Source organism: Semicossyphus pulcher, unplaced genomic scaffold, assembly GCF_022749685.1.
Source record: "Semicossyphus pulcher isolate SPU_LCO1_2020_fin unplaced genomic scaffold, fSemPul1.0.p SCAF_10, whole genome shotgun sequence".
NCBI lineage: Eukaryota > Metazoa > Chordata > Actinopteri > Labriformes > Labridae > Semicossyphus > Semicossyphus pulcher.
Window position 1 is genome coordinate 27787416 of NW_027211604.1, and position 25840 is coordinate 27813255.

General features: G+C 41.4%; 1 protein-coding gene across 2 annotated transcripts in view; it reads left to right on the forward strand.

Annotated features, from left to right (window-relative positions):
* The first annotated feature begins 2666 nt into the window (after positions 1-2666).
* gdpd5a (glycerophosphodiester phosphodiesterase domain containing 5a) overlaps positions 2667-25840 on the forward strand; it is a 37044-nt gene continuing 13870 nt past the window's right edge. For both annotated transcript variants that reach the window (XM_069671729.1, XM_069671720.1), the window contains exons 1-6: positions 2667-2943; positions 13479-13652; positions 22287-22390; positions 22579-22672; positions 22762-22821; positions 22921-23019. In XM_069671729.1, the coding sequence (XP_069527830.1) occupies positions 13536-13652; positions 22287-22390; positions 22579-22672; positions 22762-22821; positions 22921-23019 (474 nt within the window). In that variant the 5' untranslated portion in view covers positions 2667-2943; positions 13479-13535. The remainder of the gene's footprint in view (positions 2944-13478; positions 13653-22286; positions 22391-22578; positions 22673-22761; positions 22822-22920; positions 23020-25840) is intronic.

Sequence of the window (25840 nt, forward strand, 5' to 3'; positions counted from 1 at the left end):
CTTCGCTGCTGCTGCTAAATTGTTTGGGATTAAAGGGATCTGACGTAATTCTCCCAAGCCAAGGGTTAATCTCTGACCGCTGGGCCTGGAATAGATCTCCTGCAAGACGTTACTCATCTGCTCGACATGTCTGCCAGGTGTTGGTAATGCACGGATTCTTGGTACCTGTACACGGATGTGTTAGGCTGCAGAACCATTACAGCAATCAATTTATACACCTGAATATTCTTGTGGCGTTAACCCCTTAGCTTCCCCCTACTTATTCCCAACTGTGCTAAAATATAGAGAATTAAATGTTATATCATGGACCCAGCATGATTTTTAATAAGTTGAGAGAACTTTCTGACCGATTAGGTTTCTAAAAACCTTCCAAATCAGGGAGATAAAAGCGGATGGTTGGGAGATTTAGCATGCATGCTACCTTTAGGACAAACAGGCTGGGATGAATAGTAAGAGGTTCATCCAAACCTCCTCTCCTCCCTTGAAGTCCTGTTGGTTCCAGGAAACACTAACATTTCCTAGAGACGGGGCCAACTCTAACTCTTCAGCTCCCCCACAGAGAAGTTTAATTAAATTAATTCTCTCTTATCCCCCCTTGAACTCTCCCTCATGGCTTTGGAATCTTCCCCAGCTATATCAACTTGATTTAACCCCCACAAAACACCGCTCAACTCCAGCAAATGAGGGAAAAAATGTTTGTAAGTTGTCTGAAATTTTCCAAACTCAACAAACAACACAAACGATGCAGGGGACGGACAACAGGAAGAGGAAGAAATCCTACACGACTTCAAGTAACTTCTCGTATGTGTCGTCTCCTCTCTGCTCCTCCTCGTCTCTGCATTGTACATCGATCTCCTCTGTCTCAGCCCTCTGCAAGTTTAATATCTGTAATGTTAAATTTATGCCTTAGGATTAATGTCTGCAGACTGAAGTGAAACTAACTTTTCATGCATTTAGTGGTAAAAGTAGTACTGAGTCTTCTAGACTTCTGAAAATAGCCTGTTGAATAAAATATGGTAGGGGGTTGGGGTAATCAACTTCAATCACTGTTTGGATCTACCACCACACAGGATGAGAACAGACTGCAAAGGACAATCAGGACTGCAGAAAAAAATCACCAGGGCCGACCTGCCCTCCATCCAGGACTTATACCGGTCCAGAGTCAGGAGACGGGAAGCAAACATCTCTGCAGACCCATCACACCCCAGACAAAAACTGTTTTCCCCTGAGGCGGTCACTCTGATGAACACTTGACTTGACTTGAGTGTCAGGAACAATTCATATGCAGTAAACCTGTGACACAAACATCCACTATATGCCAGTAAACACATTACACTGTATCAGAATCAGAAATACTTTATTAATCCCTGGGAAATTCGGGCGTTACAGTTGCACACACAGAGAAAGCACAGAGAATATATGGCATAAAATAGAAGTAAGAAAAAAGTCAAATATATGCATTATATACAATAGGATAAGAGATAAAGATTTAATGCTGAGAAGTGGATCTATGGTGATTTATAAGTCCCAGAATAAGTTAAGTTACAATGCAAAGAAGTTACATACATAAGAGTTATTTACAAATGAACAGTATAAGTTTTTATGTCGACATTTTGTTAAATTATTGCACAATCATCCAGCACAATCAAAACAATGCACCTGTACATCCTGTATATTTTTTGACACTGGAAATACTGCTGTACCATCTACCTCATGTGTACAGTCATAGCTGTTTCTCATTGTCTTCTTGTGTACTTTGTGTGTACACAGACAGCCCTGTAGACCGAGGCCAGATTCCTGGAATGTGCTCACACACTTGTCCAATAATGCTGATTCTGATTCTGATGAAGTCTGATGATGATGATGATTAAGTGCAGCTGTGATGAAAGTGCAACTTTATTTTAGAATAATTTCTAATCATTAGTCAAATGGAACAATAAAAGATCATTATCATCTTTACATTACTGATGCCTTACAGGTCATTTATACAGAGATCCAAAGGTTCGGTCTGTCCTCAGACTTTGGTAAATGTCATCATTTAAGTGTGATTTATTGTACATGTACACATAGAAGCAATTTTGACTCCGGTTTCACATCTTTCACTGTATGTAGGTTTAAACAAGAAGAAACATTTGGACATAAACATTAAACTGCCATATACACGAGTACAGTATACTTTGTTTCTATTGTACAGAATTAGTGAAAAAGACAACAGTGCTCCGGTGAAGAGTGTGACAGTTGAATTAAATATGAAAATGTATGCAACAGGTTGCTTTATATACACGAGGTAGGTTTATATGATAAGATTTGTGTTTGGTGGTAATTACAGCAGTTATCAATGTTGATCATCATTAAATCGTTAATAAGTGGTTGATAAATTGATTGCTGTAATATGTTAAGAGTCTTGTGGTACAACCAGGCATCATTAACCTGCGGAACAACAACAAAACCACACGTACCTCTGTAGTATTATAGCTCAGGTTCACCTCTGACAGCACGCTGTAAAAAGTTCTGTTCTGTTAACACCTCAGCTTGCTCTGTGTCTCTGTTGTCTGCTTTGTGGACTATTTCTTTCAGTGTGCCCCACAGCTCCGCCCACACGGTGTCGGTCGGATTACAGATTTTAACTCTTCTATGAGCACTGAAGGTTCGCCTCTGCTCAAGGAGAAACTGTCCCGTGATTTATTTAAACAATCTTTATTTAAAAACCGTTTCAGCTGCTGCGTTAAACCTGCTCTTCGCTGTAGGAGTAAATCTGATGTGCGCCGCTGCTGCGTCTCTTACGGCCGCTCAAAGTTACTTTAAAGACTTTGATGAATTATCCGTAAAGTCAAACAGAGAAGAGGAGACATTATGTCAACATGCATGGAAATAACTGATTAACTGAGAGCTGCTTGTTGTTTTCAACACTGTCCAGGATATAAAGGCTGTCGTGGAGGTGAGGTGAGTGTTTGTGCGCACTTCAGCGGATTATCTTCATATAATCTGAGGAGCTGTCACCCTGCACCGTGTTCTGAGTCGTGATTAATGTTAGAACTGACCTCATCTGTCCCCACTGCTGTTTTTATGGAGCATTCTCATTTTGTCCATCTGATCTTTTGAGGATGAAGACGAAACAGATGCATGATGGCTGACTTGTGAGATACCTGAAACTTCCTCTGTTAGCTGAGCTACTTAAATGACACCTGCTGCAGAGTATTGTGGAAATAACTTTGGAACAGACAAAGAAAATAATTATTCCGTTTATTTCAGATTAATTAAATGGCTTTATTGGCACTGTCTCTTAAAAATACACAATATACAAAATCATTATTGTACAACTTGCTCTTTTATTTGGACAACTACCTAAAAACAAGATAATATATATATGAATAAAAAAACAAAAAAAACGATATCAAAGTACTTAAAGATCAAATTATTTACTTAATTTCCCAACATGCATGCAGCTTTTGACACAGTTATGGACTTAATTAAAAACATGGGCCCTATGATGTCTTTCATTGGTTTAAAGCCTTGAGTTTGGCATTTTGGCTGTCACCGTGCAATGTTTTGTCCCTAGCTGGTTAACAGGCTGCCGTGGTCAGGACTTGTCGTTCACAGGTAGTTATGCCCAAAAGCATACCCTGCTTTATTACCTGTGTCCCAATTCAGGGGCTGCATCCTTCGAAGGACATATTTCAGCGCCGAAGGCTGTCCCATTTCGAAGGCTCCATCAGATGCAGCGAATCCATCGGGTGCATCCTTCGCAGCCCAATGTGTCCCGGGATTCATTGCGCGCCAATCCAAACGAGATGGCGGACTCTTACGCAGCAGAGAAATACACTTTATGTGTAAATGTTCTTGGTTTCAACTTAATCGAATAGCTAGCGATACAAATGTTCAAAAAAGGGGCCTTGAAACTTCTAATTATCTTAAATAATAGGTTAAGTTATGTGATGTGAGTTATGTTAGCTAGTTAGTTAGCCAGCTAGCTACCTGTTGCTAGGACGCATCCTTCATAGCCTGCATCCTTCGAAGGATACAGCCCTGAGACAGAGCTATTGTCAATTTTACTTTATACGGGAACATCATGCTGAGTAGAAGATTTTTCAATTCGATTCGATTTTCGATCCGATTCGATTCAGTATCGATTTTTGTCAGGGGTATTTCAGTTACAATATCAGTGCACCTCTAACCTGGTGCATTATCAAAATGTTTAATGTTTACAATAAGAATTGACCCCAAAGAAGTTACATCATGTACTTTTTATTTAACATGACCAACACACAGCAGTCGACACAACATTAACAATTGCATGAATTAGACAGCTACTGTAATGAACTTTTTGTCCAGTTCAGATTTTTTGTCTGAACATCTGGCTCATGTTTTGATTAAACGAATTGGGCTTCAACTTGCGTGAGATTTGGCCATGAGATCTCTTAGTGCGAAGAACAAAACCACATGTGACTAAGAGTTATGGGGAAAGGCATATTATATAACAAAATGCTGAAAATACACTCGCGGCCAAAGCCGATGCTAACAGAGAGTAACGTTATAAACATCAGTGCAAAACTAACTTTCATATTCACGGATGCACACACGATAAAAAGAGTCTGATCACTGATGTCTCCGTAGTAGCTGCAGTAAACAAGTCCGGGCATGTCTCCCTCACTGCCGTGTTTCAAGGGAATGCGCTGAGTCGTGCTGCGTTCTGGAGCGTTCAGAAATGTGAGTGATCAGACATGTTTTTACGCATATTTTTAAAGATCAATCTCGGGATTTATTAATCGATATTGGGTCATTCGAATGAGAATTGATTTGAATCGGAAAAATCGATTTTTTAAACCCAGCCCTAGTTGAGAAATAGGGTCATTTGCTGGTACACTGTTACACAGTCCAATTTGTTTTTGCAACCAGTGCAGTCTCCCCCTGCTGGCCGTTAAAAGAATGCAGGTTGGTAGCACTTCCTCATCGTCTTCCTCAAACCAAGATGCTACGTTCACTTCTTATACACAGTCTACGGACACAGTAACACTGAACTCAGGAGTCTCTTTCGTTAATTTAACTCATCTAAATATTTGTGTACTGCATATGTGTCCCTACATACAAAGTTTCTGCACTATAAATGAACACATGTAGAGTTTGAGATATCGCCACTTATCAACCAAAAAAGTGAGTGGTGATGTCAAACAGATCCAGCTGTAATCACAGTGTCACACTGATCCCTTTGTCCCTAAATTCTAATAAGTAGAAGACATATCTTTCTAGTACTTTCCATCTTTTTCTGTTCCTGCAGCGTCACTTACATGCTGTGCCAGACTTTAATCACCTTTAATAAGTCAGCGGATCCTCAGAACTGGCAGGTGTTGCTTGAATGATGAAGAGCAGAACAGAGCTTACTTTAACAAGCAAAGGCTCATGTCTTAAGACCACATTATGGATGCATGTTAGGTTACGATAATGAAAAACATCAGCATTTACTCCAAGTTTTGGCTTTAAAAGCAGCTTTGTCTCCTCTTGCTCGTCCCTGTGCGTGGATAATGAGCACTGGGCCCGAATGGAAACTATTTTTGGCTAAATCCACTGAAAGATTAAGGATTCTATTAATGCATGCATATATAAATTTCATGAACAATGGAAGGCTGGAAAGAGGCGACAGTGACCGAGATAAAAGGCTAATAATAGACAGATATGGCCGAGGCTCTGTGGCATTGGTTGGCTAAGACTTAGAGGATTATTGTATTATAATTCAATGAGCATATAACTGACACAGTTAGGTGTCTATAGCCTTGGAGCAGTGTCAACAGTTCTAAGGCTACTTCTGGAGGTTGTTAGGAAGGGAGTTTGCAGAGCAGTTAGGTCCCATCAGGTATGAGGCAGGTTCATGGGAGGAAACCGGCCCGCAGCCAGCTGGATGTGAGGCCGGCTGGAGTCTACAAGACAGAGCTTTGTCTGCAGGCTGCAGGTGAACCTGGGTGAACATGCAAGGTGCTGTCAGTTAATGCAATCATAGGTCTGTCCTGAAACAGGAGAGAGACTTTACTGCACACATTATTTGGCAGAAGCTAAAAATTAAAATTAAAATTAAAAATTAAAGCACATTCACCATAATCACACAGCAGCCATTTTCCTCTGATGTCAGGCTCAGATAATATCAAATGCTATACCCCGATCAACCATAACATTACGACCACTGACAGATGAGGAATAACATTGATTATCTTGTTAAAATGGCACCTGTCAGTGGTTGGGATATGTCAGGCAGCAAGTGAACTCGTTGTCCTTGAAGTCGATGGTTGGAAGAAAGAAAAATGGGCAAGTTTAAGGATGTGAGCGACTTTGGCAAGGGCCAAATTGTGATGGCCAGACAACTGGGTCAGAACATCTCCAAAACTGCAGCTGTTGTGGGGTGTTCCCGGTCTGCAGTGGTCAGTACCTAGTGGTCCAAGGAAGGAAAACCAGTGAAGCAAGGACAGGTTAGTGGGTGCGAATGGGGAACAAAGCCTGGCCGTGTGGTCTGATCCAACAGAAGAGCTACTGTAGGTCAAATTGCTGAAAAAATTAGTGCTGGTACTGATAGAAAGGTGTCAGAGCACACAGAGCATCAATGTTTGTTGCGTATGGGGCTGTGTAGCCGCAGACCGGTCAGGGTGCCCATGCTGACCACTGTCCACCACAGAAAGCGCCTACAATGGGCATGTGAGCATCAGGACTGGACCATAGAGCGATGGAAGAAGGTGGCCTGTTCAGATGAATCACATTTTCTTTTACAACATGTGGATGGCCGGGTGCGTGTGTGTCCTGGGGAAGACATGGCACCAGGTTGCAGTATGGGAAAAAGGCGAGCCAGTGGAGGCAGTGTGATGCTTTGTGCAATGTTCTGCTGTGAAACCCTGGGTCCTGCCATTCATGTGCATGTTACACGTACCACCTACCTAAACATTGTTGCAGGCCAAGTACACCCCTCCTTGGAAAAGGTATTCACTAATGTCAGTGACCTCTTTCAGCAGGATAATGCGCCCTGCCACACTGCAAACATGGTTCAGGAATGGTTTGAGGAACGAGTTCAAGGTGTTGATTTGGCCTCCAAATTCCCCAGATCTCAATCCAATCGAGCGTCTGTGGGATGTGCTGGACGAACAAGTCCAATCCATGGAGGCCCCACCTCGCAACCTACAGGACTTTAAGGATCTGCTGCTAACGTCTTGGTGCCAGATACCTTAGCACATCTTCAGAGGTCTAGTGAAGTCCATGCCTTGACAGGTCAGAGCTGTTCTGGCCGCATAAGGGGACTTACACAATATTAGACAGGTGGTCATACTGTTATAGCTGATGGGTGTATAGTTCTACTGTGTGTTCCAGGTTGTAAGTTACATTAGACATCGGGAATCTGAAAACTCAATATTATTTCACATTCCTGTTTGGTCAGCGGCTTCAATCCCATTCCACCCCGTTGCCCTTTTCCTCCACTTTGCATGCTGCCATGTAAGGTAGGGTGGTCTGTTTTTCTTGGGGATGTAGAGGAAGTGGTCGTAAAACCCTCCAAATGGCACTACGAATGAAGCATTTTTACCAAACCTATCAATAGAAGAAAATTTCCCAGAATGCTTTACAAACTGAGACAAGGGAACATGAAACGTGCAGGGAAGGGGCCATGTCTTAGCAAATAATCAGGAAAAATGGTAGAATATTTTTAGTTGTATTCAATCTGTATAACATGCATTTGATTTATATCGCGGTTCACAACATCGGTACTGCTTTGTGTAAAAGCCGATTTACATTACAGTTATTTAACAGCTCTTTTTGTCCCATATATTAAGCTTCAAAATTTGACCCCAGACCCTTTTTGCTGAGTTCTTGGGGGGCAATACTTAGTCAAGGGCGCTCCAGACCTATTGGTAAGGCCAGGAGGGGGATTTGAGATTTGGCAAAAGGATAGTAAAAATCTAGAGGGACATCTGGCGATAAATCAGAAAAAAAACATCTTTGATCAGCCGTCAGGCACTTTTAGACAACAGTTAATGTTTATTCACATGGGATCAACCCAAACCAGATAACATTACCATTAGCTAGGAATATACACCTTTTCTACCATATTTTGTAACATACTATTTATATACGATTTATTACAGTCCCTAAACTGCAGTACATTTCAAAAAACACATCAAACTTCTATCCTAAAATGTAAGCAGTATAATAATACTGACATTATTTACAGCTAAATGCAGGTTCATCAAAATTCACACCACTGTGGTCTAATGCTTCTGTGTGTAGTGTGGTAATAGTCTGTGTGTGGTGCTCACAGTGGTTTTACTGTAAATAGAACTCGTGATGGAGACGCTCCTTTAAAGGCCGGGTAGTTTAAGCTGCACATATTTTGATAGCAGATTCATCTGTGCATGTGTTGATTAAAGTCCAGAAATACTTTGTGTTTCATTTTCCATTAGCAGTTGCACCGTCCCTCGGATCACTTTCATGATATTTTGTGTTGCAGTGAACATTAGCTGTGTTTTTTCCACAGCTTCATGCTATTAACACCAACATCAGACTCATGGCATTATCCTTGATGTCAGACAGAAAGACTTAGGCTACTTATGCCTCTTGAGAAAACATTTAGCATTATGCACAAAAAATTCATGTCATGATTATCATGGACAAAACAACGGTACTAAAACATACTAGAATCACTTGACCCTACATTTTGTTTAGTAACAAATACTAACATTGCCTCACAGATAGGATACCCCTTTTATTTATCAAACCTCCTTTTTGAAAAACAATCATAAAATAGATTCTAAATTATAAGGTACCCCTGCATAAGTAAAGAAGCTTTAAATCATGCAAATCTAGAGGAGTAAAGTGTCTCAGCCCTGACTGGTCCTAGTTCAGCTCATTTTGCCCTCAGCTCTGTGAAGTTAGCACCATATTAGAGAGCCACAGTTAGACAATAAGCCCACCCAGCTGGAATAAGGCCTCTGTGGTTTCAGCTCCAGTTGGCCCTTGTGTGAGGACGATGGGGTCAGTCAGGATGGAAAATGCTGGGAATCTGCCAACTCCCCTGACCCAGGACAAGGCTCCCTCAGGCATAGGAGTTCCCATATTATACCATCAACTGTCAAAGGTGGACGCAAAGACAATTTCCTCCTTTTGAAGATTGTTGTGTAGATTTAGGTTAGCAGTGAATTGTAAACAAAGGTCACACTGATCCTCTGAGGAAACCTGAACCAGGATACACAGCTCAAATACTGTACAGCATGTGAAATACAACACCAAACAAAACTGTTATCTCTTTTCATGCAACTGTTGGATGGTTGGACAATGAGCCAGATAGCTCATAGGTGTATTAGGTTTTGTATTTCTGTTAAACTTTTTTTAATATAGGCTATAAGCTACTTCTATCAGAACATTTAAAAAGTTTAAATGATTGGGATCTCAGTTTTGTTCTCTTTGACAGTGTAATTTTTTTCCAAGTAGTGTGCAACCTAATCCCTCCTTCCTGTGCTGTGATTAGCTAGCATTACTCAGATGTGTTTAGCTAGTACTTCCCTGCATTGTTTAGCTAGTACTACTCTGCTGTGTCTAGTAGGCTACTACTCTGCTGTGTTTAGCTTGTAGCTACTACTCTGCTGTGATTAGCTAGTACTACTCTGCTGTGTCTAGTAGGCTACTACTCTGCTGTGTTTAGCTAGTACTACTCTGCATTGTTTAGCTAGTAGGCTAATACTCTGCTGTGTTTAGCTAGTAGCTACTACTCTGCTGTGATTAGCTAGTACTCGTAAAATTTTGCCTTCAGAGCCTTTGTCCAGTAGCTACAGAGCCCCTCTGGTGACATTTGAGGGGAAAAATAATTTGCGGCCTAAGGGTTTAGTAATGCATGGCCACAGTATAGTAATGCATGTCCACAGGATAGTAATGCATGGCCACGAGATAATTAAGTTCAACAAACTTCACAGTTCCCACAGACGTGGCTATGACTTCTAGTTTATAAATGACAGCAGTGAGGAAACATTCAGGTGACGAGTGAATGCGTTGTCATCGATGCACACTCAACCCACGTTGGAGCTGTTTATATGAGACTCAATGCGTGGCCACAAGATAACTAAGTCAAAGTTGACTTATTTATATCCAAAACCATGATCATTTCTTTAACTTGTAATCAAAAGAGATATTTCCATTTTTGGTATCCCACATGCCTTGTAATGATCGTCACGTATATACTAGCAAACTGCCCAACAATGTCAAAAAAGTAGTTTTGGAATTTTTAATGGAATTTTAGAGTCTGCCATTTCCTGATAACATAAAAAAGATCCTTCCTATCATTCTGTTATTACAGAAACTTGTAATTGCCAGAATCAAATAGCACTCTGCTAGCCATATCATGGGAGAACTGCAACCATTTAATAACCTTAACCCCATACTTGGTTAGGGTTTAGGCACCAAAACTATGTTAGAGTTAGGAATAGACTCAATATTACAAGTTAGTTTAACACCGGAGCTAACAGTAATGTCCTGGGTGAAAAGTTTTGTTTCTGAACTATTGGCTTTTCTAGCCAATCACAGCATTGTAGACGAGGACATGGCAGAGTCTATTGGGGGGAAAAAATAACCCTACTACTTCAGGTGAAATCTTTTTTTGTCTAATACTCTGGTTCAATAGCACAATTAATTAATTATCAAATGTAAGCACGACAACAAGATTCTGAACATGGTAAACATACTTGCTCAACATGTTAGCATTGTCTCTGTGAGCATCACAGAGCTCATGCATGGCTTGTTTACCTAAAAAATGTGCATTTGAATCAAAGGTGGTTTCACTATTAGCTTTTATGCATCTCTGAAAATCTTGCAGTCAACAGTCTGAAAACTGAAACAGTCTGCTGCAGAAACACAACCAGACAGATTTAGCCTGGTCACCCTGCCATGTTCTAATTTGTCTGCTCAGAGATAAGGACAAAGGAGCAGTTTGTTTTGGGAGGCCCCGTTGACCAGGAAACACTTCCTTATCTTGTTTTATCTGAACAGGAAATTGCTGCTCATCACCGCCTTTATCAAAAGAGATAAACCCTAAAATGTTTCATTTCAGCTGTGTTCAGTGCTGTTGTCTGTTTAGGGGATAAGAGTGCTTTTCAATCTAGATAACCTGTTCCTCAAGGTCTGGTCCAGGCAATAAGCCATGGTCATGTTGGGGGTTACAGGGGGGGCTACAGCACCAAATGACTCTGTTTTTATCGGTGGACTTGTTGGCCTAAAAAAGACTTGAGTTTTTCCGATGCCAGTACCCATATCTGAAATGCCTCTTATTGTGCCTAAAATGTGGGATTGCGAGTAGGCCAGTCTATGGACCCATCAAATATTGTTATTTATAAGAACCAAAAAAAAAAAATGTAGTTGCTACACTGGAAATCAATTGTTCTACACTGCTCCAGAGAGAAGCCGAAGCAAGTTGTTTTCATAGATGTATTATGTCCGCCAATGGTAACTACTGTTTTAGAGCAGCGAAGAACTGATTTCAGGTTATTTACCACCTGACGAAAGTCAACAACTGTGTGGTGCTTGCTAGAATTTTTTAGCTAGAAACATTTTTTTGAAGGTCTTTGGCTGATACAGCATATCAGGAAGTAGGCAATCAGAGCTGCCGCTAATGTTAGCTTAACTAGTTTCTAGGTGATTCGGTTGTTTTTAGGTTCGGATAACTTCAGTGTTCATTGTTCAGGAGGGTCAGGCAATTGTAATTACTGACAATTGCAGTTGCCTCTCTATGCCACTGAAGGAAAAGTCAGTAGGATTTTTGGGACCATTACAACAATAGTACAAAATGTCTCAGCAGTCCATTCAAGAGTTGTAGTGGTATTTCAGTCTGGACCGTAGTGGTGTAATGTCTTTGCCATCCATAAAGAAACAAGTACTTAGAAGTCAACATTACTTCAGGATCTGTGGACAACCAGGGCAGCAAGGTGTCTTATAATCACAAAGGTGTTAAAGGTCACATGCTTGGCCTGAGAGCTGGTTCCCAGTAGATTTATTTTTAGACGTGAGCCTATGAAAATAACACCTACTATACGTTACATGGGCTAAATATATGCAAATCCATTATCGTATCTGTAAGCTACTCCATGCAGAGATGATCCCAACCATTCTGAAAGAAAGAAAGCACCATATTTCTTCCAGAAAGCCATGAGAAACACCTCCTTCTGTGCCAGGACATTTTTACCTGCAGCCCAGGCAACAGGCTTTTCACTGAGGGTGAAGGCAACACGCTGTCTGAACAAGATTGTGTCAGCCTAAATCCCAAGCTTGAGGCTTCAAAATGGTACTAACCAATGGGTGACTTCAGGGTAGTCATGTCCACTTTTTCTAAAAAGTCTATGATGCAACTTGAACAAGTGAGCTGTGTCACGGAGAGCATGTTAGCATGCTGATCTGCATTGCTGGAAAACAGCTGATAGGTGAGGCTGCTTGGAAAGGAGGCTAGAAGAAGACTAATTGGATTTTTGAAAGGCCAAGACCAGGTAACTTTAACCAAACAGTGGCATGCCAAGCCGTGATGGCACGTGTTTCTGCTGTGGTAACAGGGCTGAGCAGGGCCACACAAGTCTTTAAACACCTACAACCGTATAAGTCCTTTGTTCCTAGTCTTAAATGAGACCTACAGGAGCATTTCCCAAATCAGCTCCCCTACTGATGTTAGGCAACAAATCCTCATACCTGCATGTTCGTACCTGACAAACCTGATACACCTGGTTTGTAGTATAGTAGTATAGAAAATATATAAGTATAGAAAATATTTTGTGTAACAAAATAAGTACTCTACTTAAGTAAGTTTAATCTGTACTCAGGTTGTATGAGGTTCTTATCAATACACAGTGACTTCAGTGGATGGCAGTCAGCATGGCCCCTTTTCCCAGAACCAAAAAGCTGATCGGACTTTTCCCCTTTTAAAATGAATCTTCTTGAAACAGGATCCAGTGGTAGAGTCGGTCGTCTCTCAATCAGAAGGTTGGGGGTTCGATCCCTTACTGCTACAGTCGCATGTTGAAGTGTCCTTGGGCAAGACACTGAACCCCAAATTGCTCCCAGTGGCAGAGCCAGCAGGTATGAATGGGCATAGATCTGACTGGAGATTGGCACTTAGGCCTTTGCCATCAGTGTGTGATTGTGTGTGTGAAAGGGTGATTGTGACAGGTAGTGTATGCCTATTTGTGTTTATTTACAACTTGTCGTCATCCATAGATCCTTATATTGTGACTGTAAAGCATATACCGTGTTATTATGTCCGCCCCAGACATGACTCACTGTTCAACCTGTTGACTTCTTCTGTCCTGTGTTGTAACTCCAAACAAGGCCCATGACCGTAAACATGTTCACTGTGTTTCTGTGATAACACACCTCAGTAACATGACGTGACTCGGCCTGTTGATGATTGATGTAATTGTATGTACAAACACTGAGCTGATTATTCTGCAGCTCGTTCTGTTTATTAACTCTTTGCTCTCCTGCAGGTTCCCAGTCCTGTGTGGGATGTTATCAGACTGGTGGCGCGTTGAGGCTGAAGGAGCATGGTGAAACACCAACCCTTACAGGTCTATGAGAAGCAGGTCTTTGTGTCCTTTGTCACTGGGGTCTATGGCTGCCGCTGGAAGCGCTACCAGCGCTCCCAAGACGACAGCTCCAGGGTAAGACAATAAAAGTTATCACTTATCAAGTATGGCTAACTTTATTATTAACTTTGTGTCAGTGTTCAAATCTTTTTGTATTATGTTCTGTTCTTGTTCTCAATATTATAATTGTATGTCATGCATCTTGGCAAGCTGTCGCAGTTTTGATCCTCAAATCATCATTGTTTGATTTAAGTTGATCATGGTTTACATTTTTAACAATAAAAGATATAAATAATAGTGCAATTATAATAACAAATTCGAGAACCAAAACAAGTTTAAACATGGGATAAGTCCATCCATCTATTATCTATACCACTTATCCTGTTCAGGGTAGTGGGGGACTGAGGCTATCCCAGCTGTCATTGGGTGAGAGGCAAAGTTAAACCCTGGACTGATCGCCAGTCAATCACAGGGCTGACACACAGACACAGACAACCTTTAACTCTCACATTCACACCTTCGGGCAATTTTAAAGTCGCCGATTAACGTAACGAGCATGTCTTTGGACTGTGGGAGGAAGCCACCGGCCAAACCAGGATTTGAACCATCACCTTATTGCTGTGAGACAACAACACTAACCACTGCACCACCAGTCCGCCCTGAAGGAATAAGTCTTATTTATGTAATGTCTTATCACCTCTACAAGAACTTTGCAGGAATTAAATAGTCAAATTTGTATTTCATTAATTATCTGTTCTAGTAATGAACAAGACCATGGGTCCTATCGTCCACCCAGCGCAAATCGACAAAGCGTGCAGCACAAGTGTCATTGCTATCTTCCACCTGGTGCAGTCGTCATTTTCACCCCCAGCGCCCATGTTGTGTAAATAGCAAGTGATCTTGTGCCACCGTTAGCGCCCGTGGGTGTGTTTTTTTGGAATGAGGTGTGGTCAGGCAAACGGGTGGCGCGTTGCTATCTAGAGGACGCAGGAAGCGACTGCGCCTAAGACCAACAAAAACCTGGTCTAAAGTCTAAAATCTATGGTGCAGTCTGTATTTGCTACTTAGAGGGCGCATTATGGACATACATCGGCGAGTTTGCAACACAAGTCTGCTTGTCACTCACACGGGACGCACAGCAGCGCTTCTACACATAAGGAAAAAGCAGTGTGTTTGCAGATACAGTGAAAAAACTTTGATTAAGATTCCCCGCTGCAGCCTCGCATGGGCCAAAAACTACCGAGACCGACACAAAGCTCTCCATACTGCGCCCTCATTCTGACGCACGCTCTCTGTACTACAGCAGAAACCGAGACGCACTCACACACACGCAACTAGGAGGTAAATTAATTACCATACTCAAACATAACTTCCTGTGGCACCGACAATTGTGCCCACAGATATTAAAACACTGCCCAGTGCCAACGCATGCACAGGAGACAATACAGCCATGTGATCCAGCAGCAACAATAAGTAAATAAAGATTTAAAGCCGACCTGTCTTTGATAGTCAGCATGCAGAACTTTAATAAACATAAACATCCTGTCCGTCTGGAGATTTAAATCATTAATGCTGTGCCTCAGGTGTAAATGTATACAGTGCGCCTCTTTTCATTTTCGTTTCTGTTGGGCAGTGAGATCGCTTCAGCGGCTTTAACATCAATCCGTGCTTCGACATGTATCATACAGTAACCTGTGTTTTTTTTCTGCGTGTTCGAGGACACAGTGGAAAGAAATAAGTTAAATATGCTGGTCGGTGTCCGGTTTAAGAAGGAAGACTGAAATCCGCCGGGTAAATAGCAACACGCTTGCCTGCAGGCGCACCGGGCTCTTATAAATAATACAGGGACTTAACCCAACCTCTCTGCGTCTTGCACCTCAGTTTGCGCCCAGATTGTGCGCGGTACAACTAGCAAAAGTGCGTCACACACGGGTGGTTGGGTATTGGGTTGGTATTGGGTAACACTTTACATGAAGGGTACAATTTATATATTTAAGTAATGCTTAACTAATGCATGAATTAATGCAGGATGTATCATGAATTCCTGTTGCTCACCATAAAGAAATGATGAAGTCACTGTGACTTTATGTGATTAGTTTACACTTCATACATCAACAATTGAGGTGTTCACTCACCATTACTTCATACATTGATTAATACGCGACCATTTACAAATGAGTATTACGACGTCACTTTACACAAAAGTTAAGGAAGTAATGTGGACCTCGTGTGAAGTGATGATTTAGTAATGATGAACTCAATTAGCAAATACTGCCTTGGCGCTCTACGTGTGGTAACCGTGGAAACGGCTTCTATGTACTACTGTATCCCTGCCGGTACAACTGTATTTTCTCTATAGGCCATGAAAACTAGCTAAATAAGCATAGTTGTTACTTAACCAACAAACATAACATAAAGCCTGGCTTAAGTTAAAACTAACATTACATTACCTGATACATCCAGTCTTGCGCCGATGCTCTGCCATGCAAAGGCCCTCCTGATCATGTCCCAGTAACTGTTTACAAAGTGGTTTTAAATCTCACATACAAACTCACATACAGCACGGATCAGTCTCTCATCCATTGTGGTTTTTGTGGTTCAAGAACTTTCAACTCTGGCAGCGGGCGGTCGTATGCTTGAGACGAGCACGACCGCAACAAGTTCGTGGGATTGCGCCAGCTTGTTGCTCCGCCTGTCAGGTTGCCCATACCTCCCTACCTGCCTGCTCGCCTCTCATTGAAAATGAATGACAAGGCAGGGTGATTGTACACCCCCCGTCTGAAAAGACCTTTCCACCCCAAATGGAAATAGCTTTCACTTTTATTGCACATCACTCTATAAAAAAAACTTTCCACTGTCCAAAGATTGTCAAATTTCCAAGGTGAATCTGTTTTCCATTTGTTTAGCCTTCATTAAAGTAAATCTTTAGGGACTTAAGGAATATTTTTAAATTAGAAAAGTTCTTACGAATCAATTCAAAGTTAATGTCCTCCCAGTGTTTTAATTGAATTTGTGAATTCCTGAACAGCTTGCCGACCAGACCCTGGTAACTGGTGAAAATGATCCTCAGAGTATAGCGAGTCACAGAATCAGCTCAGTGTTTGGCTGTGGAGAGCAGCAGAGGCACCCAGCTGTGTCGGATCCCCACTGTGCAGCCACAGCAACTGCTGCTGCATGTCTTCTTCATCACAAAGAGCCAGTGGCTCGGCCATAAATTAGTCCATTTACTGAATGTGTGAGCCTGGCACTGATGATGTGCTGACTGAGAGGACAAAATGCAGGCACACAGCTGCCTCTTTCCTCGCTGTCTGCGTTCACAAAGCTTCATGTAGTCACATACACAGGTCAGCTTTCATGCATTGAGATGCTGCCTGTTTACACTGAAACACAGAGATGTGTGACTGATTGTTTTAGTAGGGTCTGTCTTTTATTAGTGAGGAAGATTGCACGCTCAGTGCTGCAATGGGTTTCAGGATTATGTTCTTTTAGACATCATAACCGCTCTGAAACTTATCAGCCAAGGAGTATTAACCCTCTCGATAGTTGGAGGAGAAATCTGCTCTAATTTAGATCAATGTTTAGCCCAGATCATTTGTTAATGTGAGGGATGAACAGATCCGGTCTTTATCTTGTCTAAATTTTTGATATTTATGATTTAGAATATGAATAATTACAGGTACTTTTTGAGTGGTGCCACTAAGGTTTATGAGAGAGAAGGCTACAAGGACGTCAATCTACTGAGGGTGTTGCAAAACAACCGTAAACCTTGTGGCCCTGAGGCTAACATGAGCTAGCACTGACTGTCGACAGTAGAGAGCGTGTCCACAAGCATTCTTTTCATTCAGTCTGGGGTTTCTCCCCCCTGCCAAGCATTACTACAGCAAGTGCAAATTACTTACTTACACTACGTTAGTCTCTGTTTTGTTTACATTAGCTTCCCAGTGAGATCACAGGAGGGGTAAGACACAATAATCTCATTAGCATTTTTGTTGTGTGTTCATGTTTGAGATTGTAGAGAACTACATCTGTGAATTTCCTCTTGATGCAACCTGATTTCAAAATCACGTAGTGCTGGGGGTAGACACGTTGAGTTTACAAGTAGTTTGGGAGGTTTAAGACTGGAGCTGTGGACCCGGCAGGGCGGAACAGCAGCGTGTGTGTGTATTTAAAGCATGCGCTGTTTGTTTACACCTCACGCACGTTTTTATTCCGTAACGCCAGAATACTATGTAAAAACACACACTGGGGCAGCTTCACGCTGGTGTTGCTTAGTCCACTGTAAAATGACAAAGGCTGCATGATGGCGGAGCTTCGTTGCGGCGCTGAGGTGCATCAGCAGCGTATAAAGGGCGAGTGTTAGGAGGAGCAAATGGGCTAGAAATTGTCCTAAAGTCCTGAGGTCAGTGGCCAGCCTTAGACAGTTGTGGGTACTTTAATCTTTGTATCATGGTATCATGACCAACAACCACCTTCCACAGGTACTGGATCATTTGAAGCTGCATTTATCGATATTATTGTAACAACACTGAATACAATGAACTAAACAGCCCCAAGTGACAATCAAGGTAGGGATGACAAGCTGGGGAAGGTAACCTGGTCAAGGATCCAGATATTAACTCAAAGGAGAAAATCAACATCAAAGCAGATTTTAAAAGAAAGACTTTTGGACTTTAACTCGTGGTCAGAAACACAACTCCAAGTGAATCCAATAATGAAAAAAAAAAATCTGCTGGATGTGCTAAAGTTGTCGATGTGTTACCTTTGAATGCAGGAAGCGAGGGAGGGCCTTGTCATGGATATTGATTGGCATTTAAAGAAGCCAATAATGCTGTAGTAGAAAACATTCAAACGCACAGTGACGACACATCACTGCTAACTAAGGCATTATGGGGAAGGGACATAACAATTCAAGTGTTTCATTGGACGTAAAATTATTTTATGTGAAATATGGGAGATTTCTTTAAGGATACCTACAAAGCAACATCTGTGTCATTGGTTGGACAGATACTGGTGAATGGATGACAGTCAGACATTTCTAATGAAATAACGTAAACCACTTAAACATCTATTTTAATTTCACGGAAACTTCTACAAGCAACTGTTTGCTCAAATATTGCCTTAAATGTAACATATTGATACTTTGGTACTTTTTGTCTTTCTGAATACTTGATTATTACTGTTTCCCTTCATTTTTTGTATCAGTTCCCAGTATTCATCCCATGTTGTGCTGACTCTGACCTTGTCCTGGTCATACTTTAAAGTATTTATCAGCAGAGGAAAGACGGAGAGAGAGGTTGGTCATACCATGAAGTCAGCATGTAGATCAGGATTTATGAGCGCTGTCAGATGTGAGGTGCCAGCGGCTCTAATTGGTGCGATGGACAGACCTCTGAAGGCCGTGAAGCACTCAGGAGAAAGTGTCAGATATCACACAGCTCCTCTGAAATGACTTGTGAGAGAAGAAATGGAAAATGTGATGTGGAGGTGACAGCAACACGTTGTATGAATGGATGAAATGTGTTCAGTAGAAAGTTAGCGAGGCCCCATGTTCTCGTTTCAATTTTCCAATTGTTATTTTGAAAATTCAACTGATAAGCGTTACACGGCCCCTTTAAAGGAGAGAAGCTTCTCCTCATCTCCTCAAGATTTTCTCACTCAGGGATTACTTAACCTGTTAATCACAACCCTCCTCTGATCTAACTGGTCCCTCTGTCCTGCATCCTCAGCTACTACACAACCGGTCTCTGGAGAAACACAAAGATAAATAACGAAGAATACCACAAAGGAAATGTCATCGTACCAAAACCTGATATTTGGTTAATTTAAGAGTTAAAGACGGTATAACAGGGAATTTTATAATCTGACACGTATTTAAGTAATTAGTTAAGTAAATTTGGGTATATTGAAATGCAGTGTTTCTGTGAATAATTGTCCATATAAGTGACTCTTATTTGGGCAATATTTCCATTGTTGATTGGTGCATGAGCTAAAATGTAACTCTGGCTGAGTGCCTCATATCTTTGTACAGTAACCTGATCTTCAGGCAGCTGCTACATCGATCAAACACAGCCATTGATACTTGTTTTATCCCCACAAACACTGCCATACTGTTCCCTGCTGTGTCAGGTTAGAAGAGTTTCTCTGATGCACGTTCATGGCCGCTCTACTCCTAAAGGGAAACCCTTCATGAGTCGTTCTGTGTAGACTCATCATTGCAGCCATTTGCTCTTCACCTGCACACACATCTAATTATCCCACTGCCTCTTACATAAGCTGCTGGAAATGGTGAGTCCATGCAGGTGGCCTATCATACTCCTCAGCTCCCCTCAGAGAGCATCAGCTCCTAATCCTGTTAACTACTGAAGGGAGGAGTCCTTGACTGCTTCTCAAGCTCTCCTCTACACCTTTGCCCCACATGCCAAACCTGCACAGGAAGGGGTTAAAACCTGGTATGATGGATGATGGATTACACAGATTTGAATGTTAATCTGAACTATACTGAACAGGTAGGGTCTGATATAAGGGTCTGGAATATTACTACAAACATACACAGCAGTGAGAGAGCAACTTCTGCATTGACCAGCAGGTATTTCTGGACCATAAAGGGGACTAATTAGCTTTTCTGTATTTCTGTCATGTTACAAGGGTGAATGTTCAAACATGGCCAAAGTTTAAATGCATAAATTAACCTCATGTAGAAATAGTCCCGCTGGCTTCAGACAGCTCTGAAAACCAGGTTTCCAAGGTGTTTTTTACCTTTGTGTTCCACTTAGTTCTCCTCTGCTGTTGGTCCTCTGCAGACTTTCGAAATGTAAGCCAATCAAAACAAAGGAAGCTCTTAGGGAGAGCTTAGTGGAGACCCACATCAGAGCTAATAGAGGACCTAACAAAGAGACAGCAACTAGCTTGTGTTTCAGACAGAGGCTTAGGGCCAGTATAAGAAAATTAAGAATATATTTGATCTGTGAATAATGCAGGCTTCTAAAGTAGAATCCATCCATCCATTATCTATACCGCTTATCCTCTTCAGGGTCATCGGGGGGCTGGAGCCTATCCCAGCTGTCATTGGGCAAGAGGCGGGGTTACACCTGGCCTGATCGCCAGTCAATCACAGGGCTGACACACAGTACACACACATGTTAACTCCACACAGAAAGGCCCCCTACGTCCAAACCTGGATTTGAACCAGGAACCTTCTAGATGTGAGGCGACAGCGCTAACCACTGCAGAATCTCAGAATAGAAATTATAGCGCAGTAAATTAGCATATCACGTCCTTTAATAGCTCTGATTTTGGTCTCCACCACCAATATTTTTCAGTTTTTTTGTGCTTGAAAAGCTGTTTGGTTGCAAGTCGCGAAACAAAATCCTTACAGATATAGTGTAATTAAGTCCCGCCCACACTGGAGGGAAATCCTTTTATTGCTCTCTATTGAATTTGGATTGCATGATGGTTCCACCTCGTCACTTTTATCTGTTAGCAAATTACAGAATAATGTCTGAAAGCTGCTGTGTGGTGAGATGCACCACCAACAGGGTAAAGAACCTAGACCTAGAAGTTTTTATAAACATCAGAACGGAACAACTGAGCTTTTGAGAAGACAAAGTAATACAAAAAAGACAAAAATACATGAGGCCTCAGCAGTAACCAGTGTTTGGTAACGTTACTTTTAAAAGTAACTTGTTACATTACTGCGTTACCTACTGAGAAAAGAAACATGATAACAGATTACTTGACTTGCAAAAGCAACACGTTATGTTATTCGTACTCTACTACTTCGGATTACTTACCCCCAACATTGGCGTTAGTATTGTGAGAACTGTGGATCCTGATACTGCAGTCATGTTTCCAGACAAATTAAGAGGTTAAACTATGCAGATCCTGGTTTTGATCTTTGGTATGTTGTCTGTTTTTTGAAGGTTCTCATTGAACCAGGTCATTGTAATGGAAGCAAAATCCAAAAAGGGGCAACTGGACTTGGTTGAAGATCTTCAAGGCGTTTCACTTCTCATCCGAAATAAAGCCTTTCGTCTTCAAAAACTTCAACAAAGTCCAGTTGCCCCTTTTGGATTTAGCGTTGTCTCTGTCATGTTCAGTGATGATCTTATCTTGTGATTCAATCAAATAGTTGTTTTCAGAATATAATGCATTGCGCTCTGTCTTTATTGTTTGAGAGAAGCCAAAGTGTTGAAGTTGAGGTGAACTGCAGAGTGAGGTGACACTAGTCTGCCACAATGACCTGAACAGTTCCCGTTACATGTAGTTATTTGATCCACCGTTGTTTAGAGCCTTACCACTATATGTGTCAGACGATGTTATAAGGCCAATGTGGGCCTGTCAGATATTTTGGTATCAGTGGATGTATTTTCTTCTATGTGCCAATATACAACTTCTTTACAGAACATAATGCAGAAAACAACTTTGGGTCACTTAGAACGGTGTCATCGTGCAGTCTGTGCTTCGACATCACAGCTGAGCAGAGGCACAAGAATCCTTCATCAATATAAATTAATGTTAAATATTCTTTATTATTATTCTGAGTCTTTTGGCTATTTGTTTGGTCAAACTGGTGCCCAATTAGTGTCAATATCAGTCACACTCTATTGTTGATGTAATACCACTCATTATAGCAGCTTTAGTTTTCTCAGGCTCTTTAACTTTTAATATTTCTTTACATTTGAAAAGTGAATCTGTTGTTTTCCTTCACAGTGGGAGTGTACGTGGTTCATCATCCTGAGCAGTTCTTTCCTTCTGCTTCTCTTTTGGGCGTACTTCTGGCTGGTGGCTCAAAATGACATCAATGAGTTCAACATGTAAGTCGGTTATCGCTCTCTGTGTTTTTATACCGTTCGTGACCAGGTAAATAACTGGTTGCAAATTAGGCAGCAGGGAGGTGACCAGACAAACAGGTGTGCAGGTGTGCCTGTGTTCTTTGTAAATGTAACCAGAACTAATGCCATTGTACAGCAGGAAAAATTTACCTTTCATCTTCACACTCCAGGTCGGTCTACAACCGCTCTGGGGAGTGGAGCGATGAGACGATCCCTCTCCTGGCGTCCACCACCCTGGGATTCAGCTACATCACATTCTTACTGGTAGCAGTCTGCTTTTAACACCCTGAATGTTAGCAGTCTTGCTTATTGTTCGGTTACAATATAACTCAATACTGTTGCTTCTTTTTCAGATCTTAGCTCTTTTCCACATCTCCCTGGGCCAGCAGATGAACCTCTACTGGGTTCACAAGGTGACGTGATTTACATGTTATATTTCTATCATGGGTTTGCTTCACGCAGACTTTTTTAAAATAATAACTCTGCATCGTTGTCCGTCTCTCTCTTTACAGATTGGGGTGTTGGTGACGCTGCTCTCCACCATCTCTGGTATCGTCTCTGTTGATGACATATGGGGAGATGAGTGGGACATCCTGCTTGTGTCTCTGCAGGTCAGAATCAGAGAGACGTGACTGTTTGCTTTTGCCGTCTTAGTAACTAAAATAAAATACAGTATTGTGACAGTTTAAAGAAGATGTATTAAGTTACAACTAAAATCAGATGTGGGCAGTTTCCATAAAAGGCATCAATGCACGGTTTGAATAAAGGACTCAATTTTGGACAGTTGGGTATTTTATTTTCCAGCTAGCTAAAAACTAAAGATCTCAGTATTTGTAAGGAAGTTTAAGGAGGTTAAATCACTCGTAATTGTTCAGTTTTATTCTTTTATATTGTCCATGTTTTGACAAACCTAGCGCAACACTTTGACATTTTGGAATAGTTTTTCGTTAAAAAGAAATGAAAAGATTGATACCACTCTCTCGTGTCCATTAAAGGAGCAGTTCGCCCCTGTAAAAAGCCACTGTCAGTCAAAGCTGGTGTTCTCTGTAATCAATAGAAGCAATAATGTTTGAAATTGGTGCCATAGCTGTGGAGAAAGTTGTACAAACAGCTTGTGGTTTCGCCCATTCTACATTCCTACAACACCCAGCGTGCACTGCGCCCCTCCCTCCAAATGTAACATCCCAACGAGAGATGCTGGAGTGAAATAATACCGTTTCTCTGCAGGCAACGGCTCAGAGTGGTACAGAATCTGAAATACTACGAGAATATACCGGTGGATCGTCTAAAAAATCTTCAGGTCTGCAGTCTACATTTCAAACCTTTTTGAACGAGACATGACATCAGAGGCGGGTGTCCTAGATCGAGGAAGTGTAGTTTAGCGGGCCTCCGCCAGATGACATGTCCTACATAGTCTTGGAGGTTTTCCAGGGCCCATTGGAGAAGCGGATAGCGCCCTCCAAAGACACAGAGCACAATTGCATTTTTTTCTACCATAATGGCATTAGCTCCCCATAATAGCATGATCAGTCTGAGGTTGAAAATCGATGAACTGGCCCTTTAAATATGGAGCAACAGCCAGTTAGCTTTGCTTAGCAGACTGAAGTTAATTACATGTCTTCACAGGTCAAACTGACCTGAGCAATTAGTTCTGATTGCACCCTATAATTGTAAAGTTTATACATTGTTTTGTTAGGTTTAATACTGTTTTTTATGTTTAACATTGTTTAATATTATTTTATTCCATTGTCACATACTGTAATTTGATGTTGTTATGACTAGAGCTGCTGCTATGATGTGTTACTCATAATTAGGGGTGTGCATCTCTCCCTTTCAAGACGATCCAAAACACAACTGGATACATGGGCTACGATACGATTAATGAACAATTAATTTTAATTGAGAACATTTCAAAGCGATTCGGTGCAAGTTGTTCACACTTTTTTTAGGTGTTTATTTTCCATAATAAATCTAACTAAAAAAGTTGTATTCCATAAAAAGGGCACACATTCAAACAGACATATTTCATCGAAGACAGGAGAATCCAAAGTTTGTTTTACTTCATGCAATGGGGGAAAAAAACCCTAACCACTTAAAAACAAGTGATAGATTCTCAAATCTGAGCCACATAAACTAGAAAACTAGATGGAAGAAAAACATGTTGGACAGAGCTGTGTGCCTGCTCAGATACAAGTGCAATGGGCATGCTGATGTGTTGAAATTTTAATAACAGCATTTCAATACATCCATTTTCTCCTTTCATGATGTCGCTCTGATTGTCACATAAGAATTGGTTGCACATGACTTCATGGCATCAGTTGATTCTGCCATTCACTCTGCATTTGACAGTTCTTGTTTAATTAATTAACATTAATGACATGCACTTGTTGGTGAAATGCCTAGTGTCTTGTACCTCGGTTCAAATATATCTTTACACCACTTCTGGTGAGATAAGGACCCAAATGCAGATGGTGGCAGGCAGAGCAGTGCATTACAAATTGTATTGTTCATTAGAAACTTACAGGCAGGCTTTGGAAGGTCGGAAGGCCGGAAAACCTGTACAGAGAAACAAAGTGATTGATAGGCATGTTGGCAGATAGAGAACAAAGAAGACTCCACACAGATCAAAACAGCAGAGCTCTTTCAGTAACAACTACTGACAACCAACTGACGTCTTAACAAGGAGAGGGTGTGGTAAATATGGAATAAGGCTAATGAGTGAAGTGGATACAGTTGAGCAGGTGGGAGGGGCAGGTCAGGTCAACTCTGATTCTAACAGTGGACAGGTGAGTGGATAGGGAAAAGGAGGGGGAGTCTGTGCCATCTGCTGGAGAGGTGGAGAATGGCAGGAGAGGGGGATGAAGGCAGGAACTGAGAGTGGGTTTTAACATAATTGAGTCTGTTTGCCACACACTATAACATTTCTCTTTCCTATTTTGCTGCTGTAATTGGATCTTAAATCAGCTACATCATAGCATAAGTTACATACACAGGGCAAATATGTTGTATACATAATAATAAATAGACCCTGGACCTGCGGTAATAGAATTGGTTCTGAAACTGTCTTGTTTAAACAAAATTAAACATGTACTCAAATCTTTACAGGTCCTGGGTTGGGTCTCAGGTCTTTGGGTTTGGTCGCCTCATGAACAACCTTAAAGTGCCAGTAGAGCCCAGTTAAACTACAGTTTAGTGAGCTTTTCTGGTATTGGCATATTTTTTTCTTCCCGACTTCTCCCTCATCCCTGTTTTAATCCTTTATGTTAAGATCTAGGAGTGGTGACGAGATTTATCCCATAATGCACCTAGAAAAGAGCTCTAATGATCATTCTTTCTACCTGTTCATGACATATTTATCAACTGTCTTTATGTCCTGAAACGTTGTTTGCCCTATCTCTAACTTTGTGATAAGTATTTGTGTTCTGTCATATG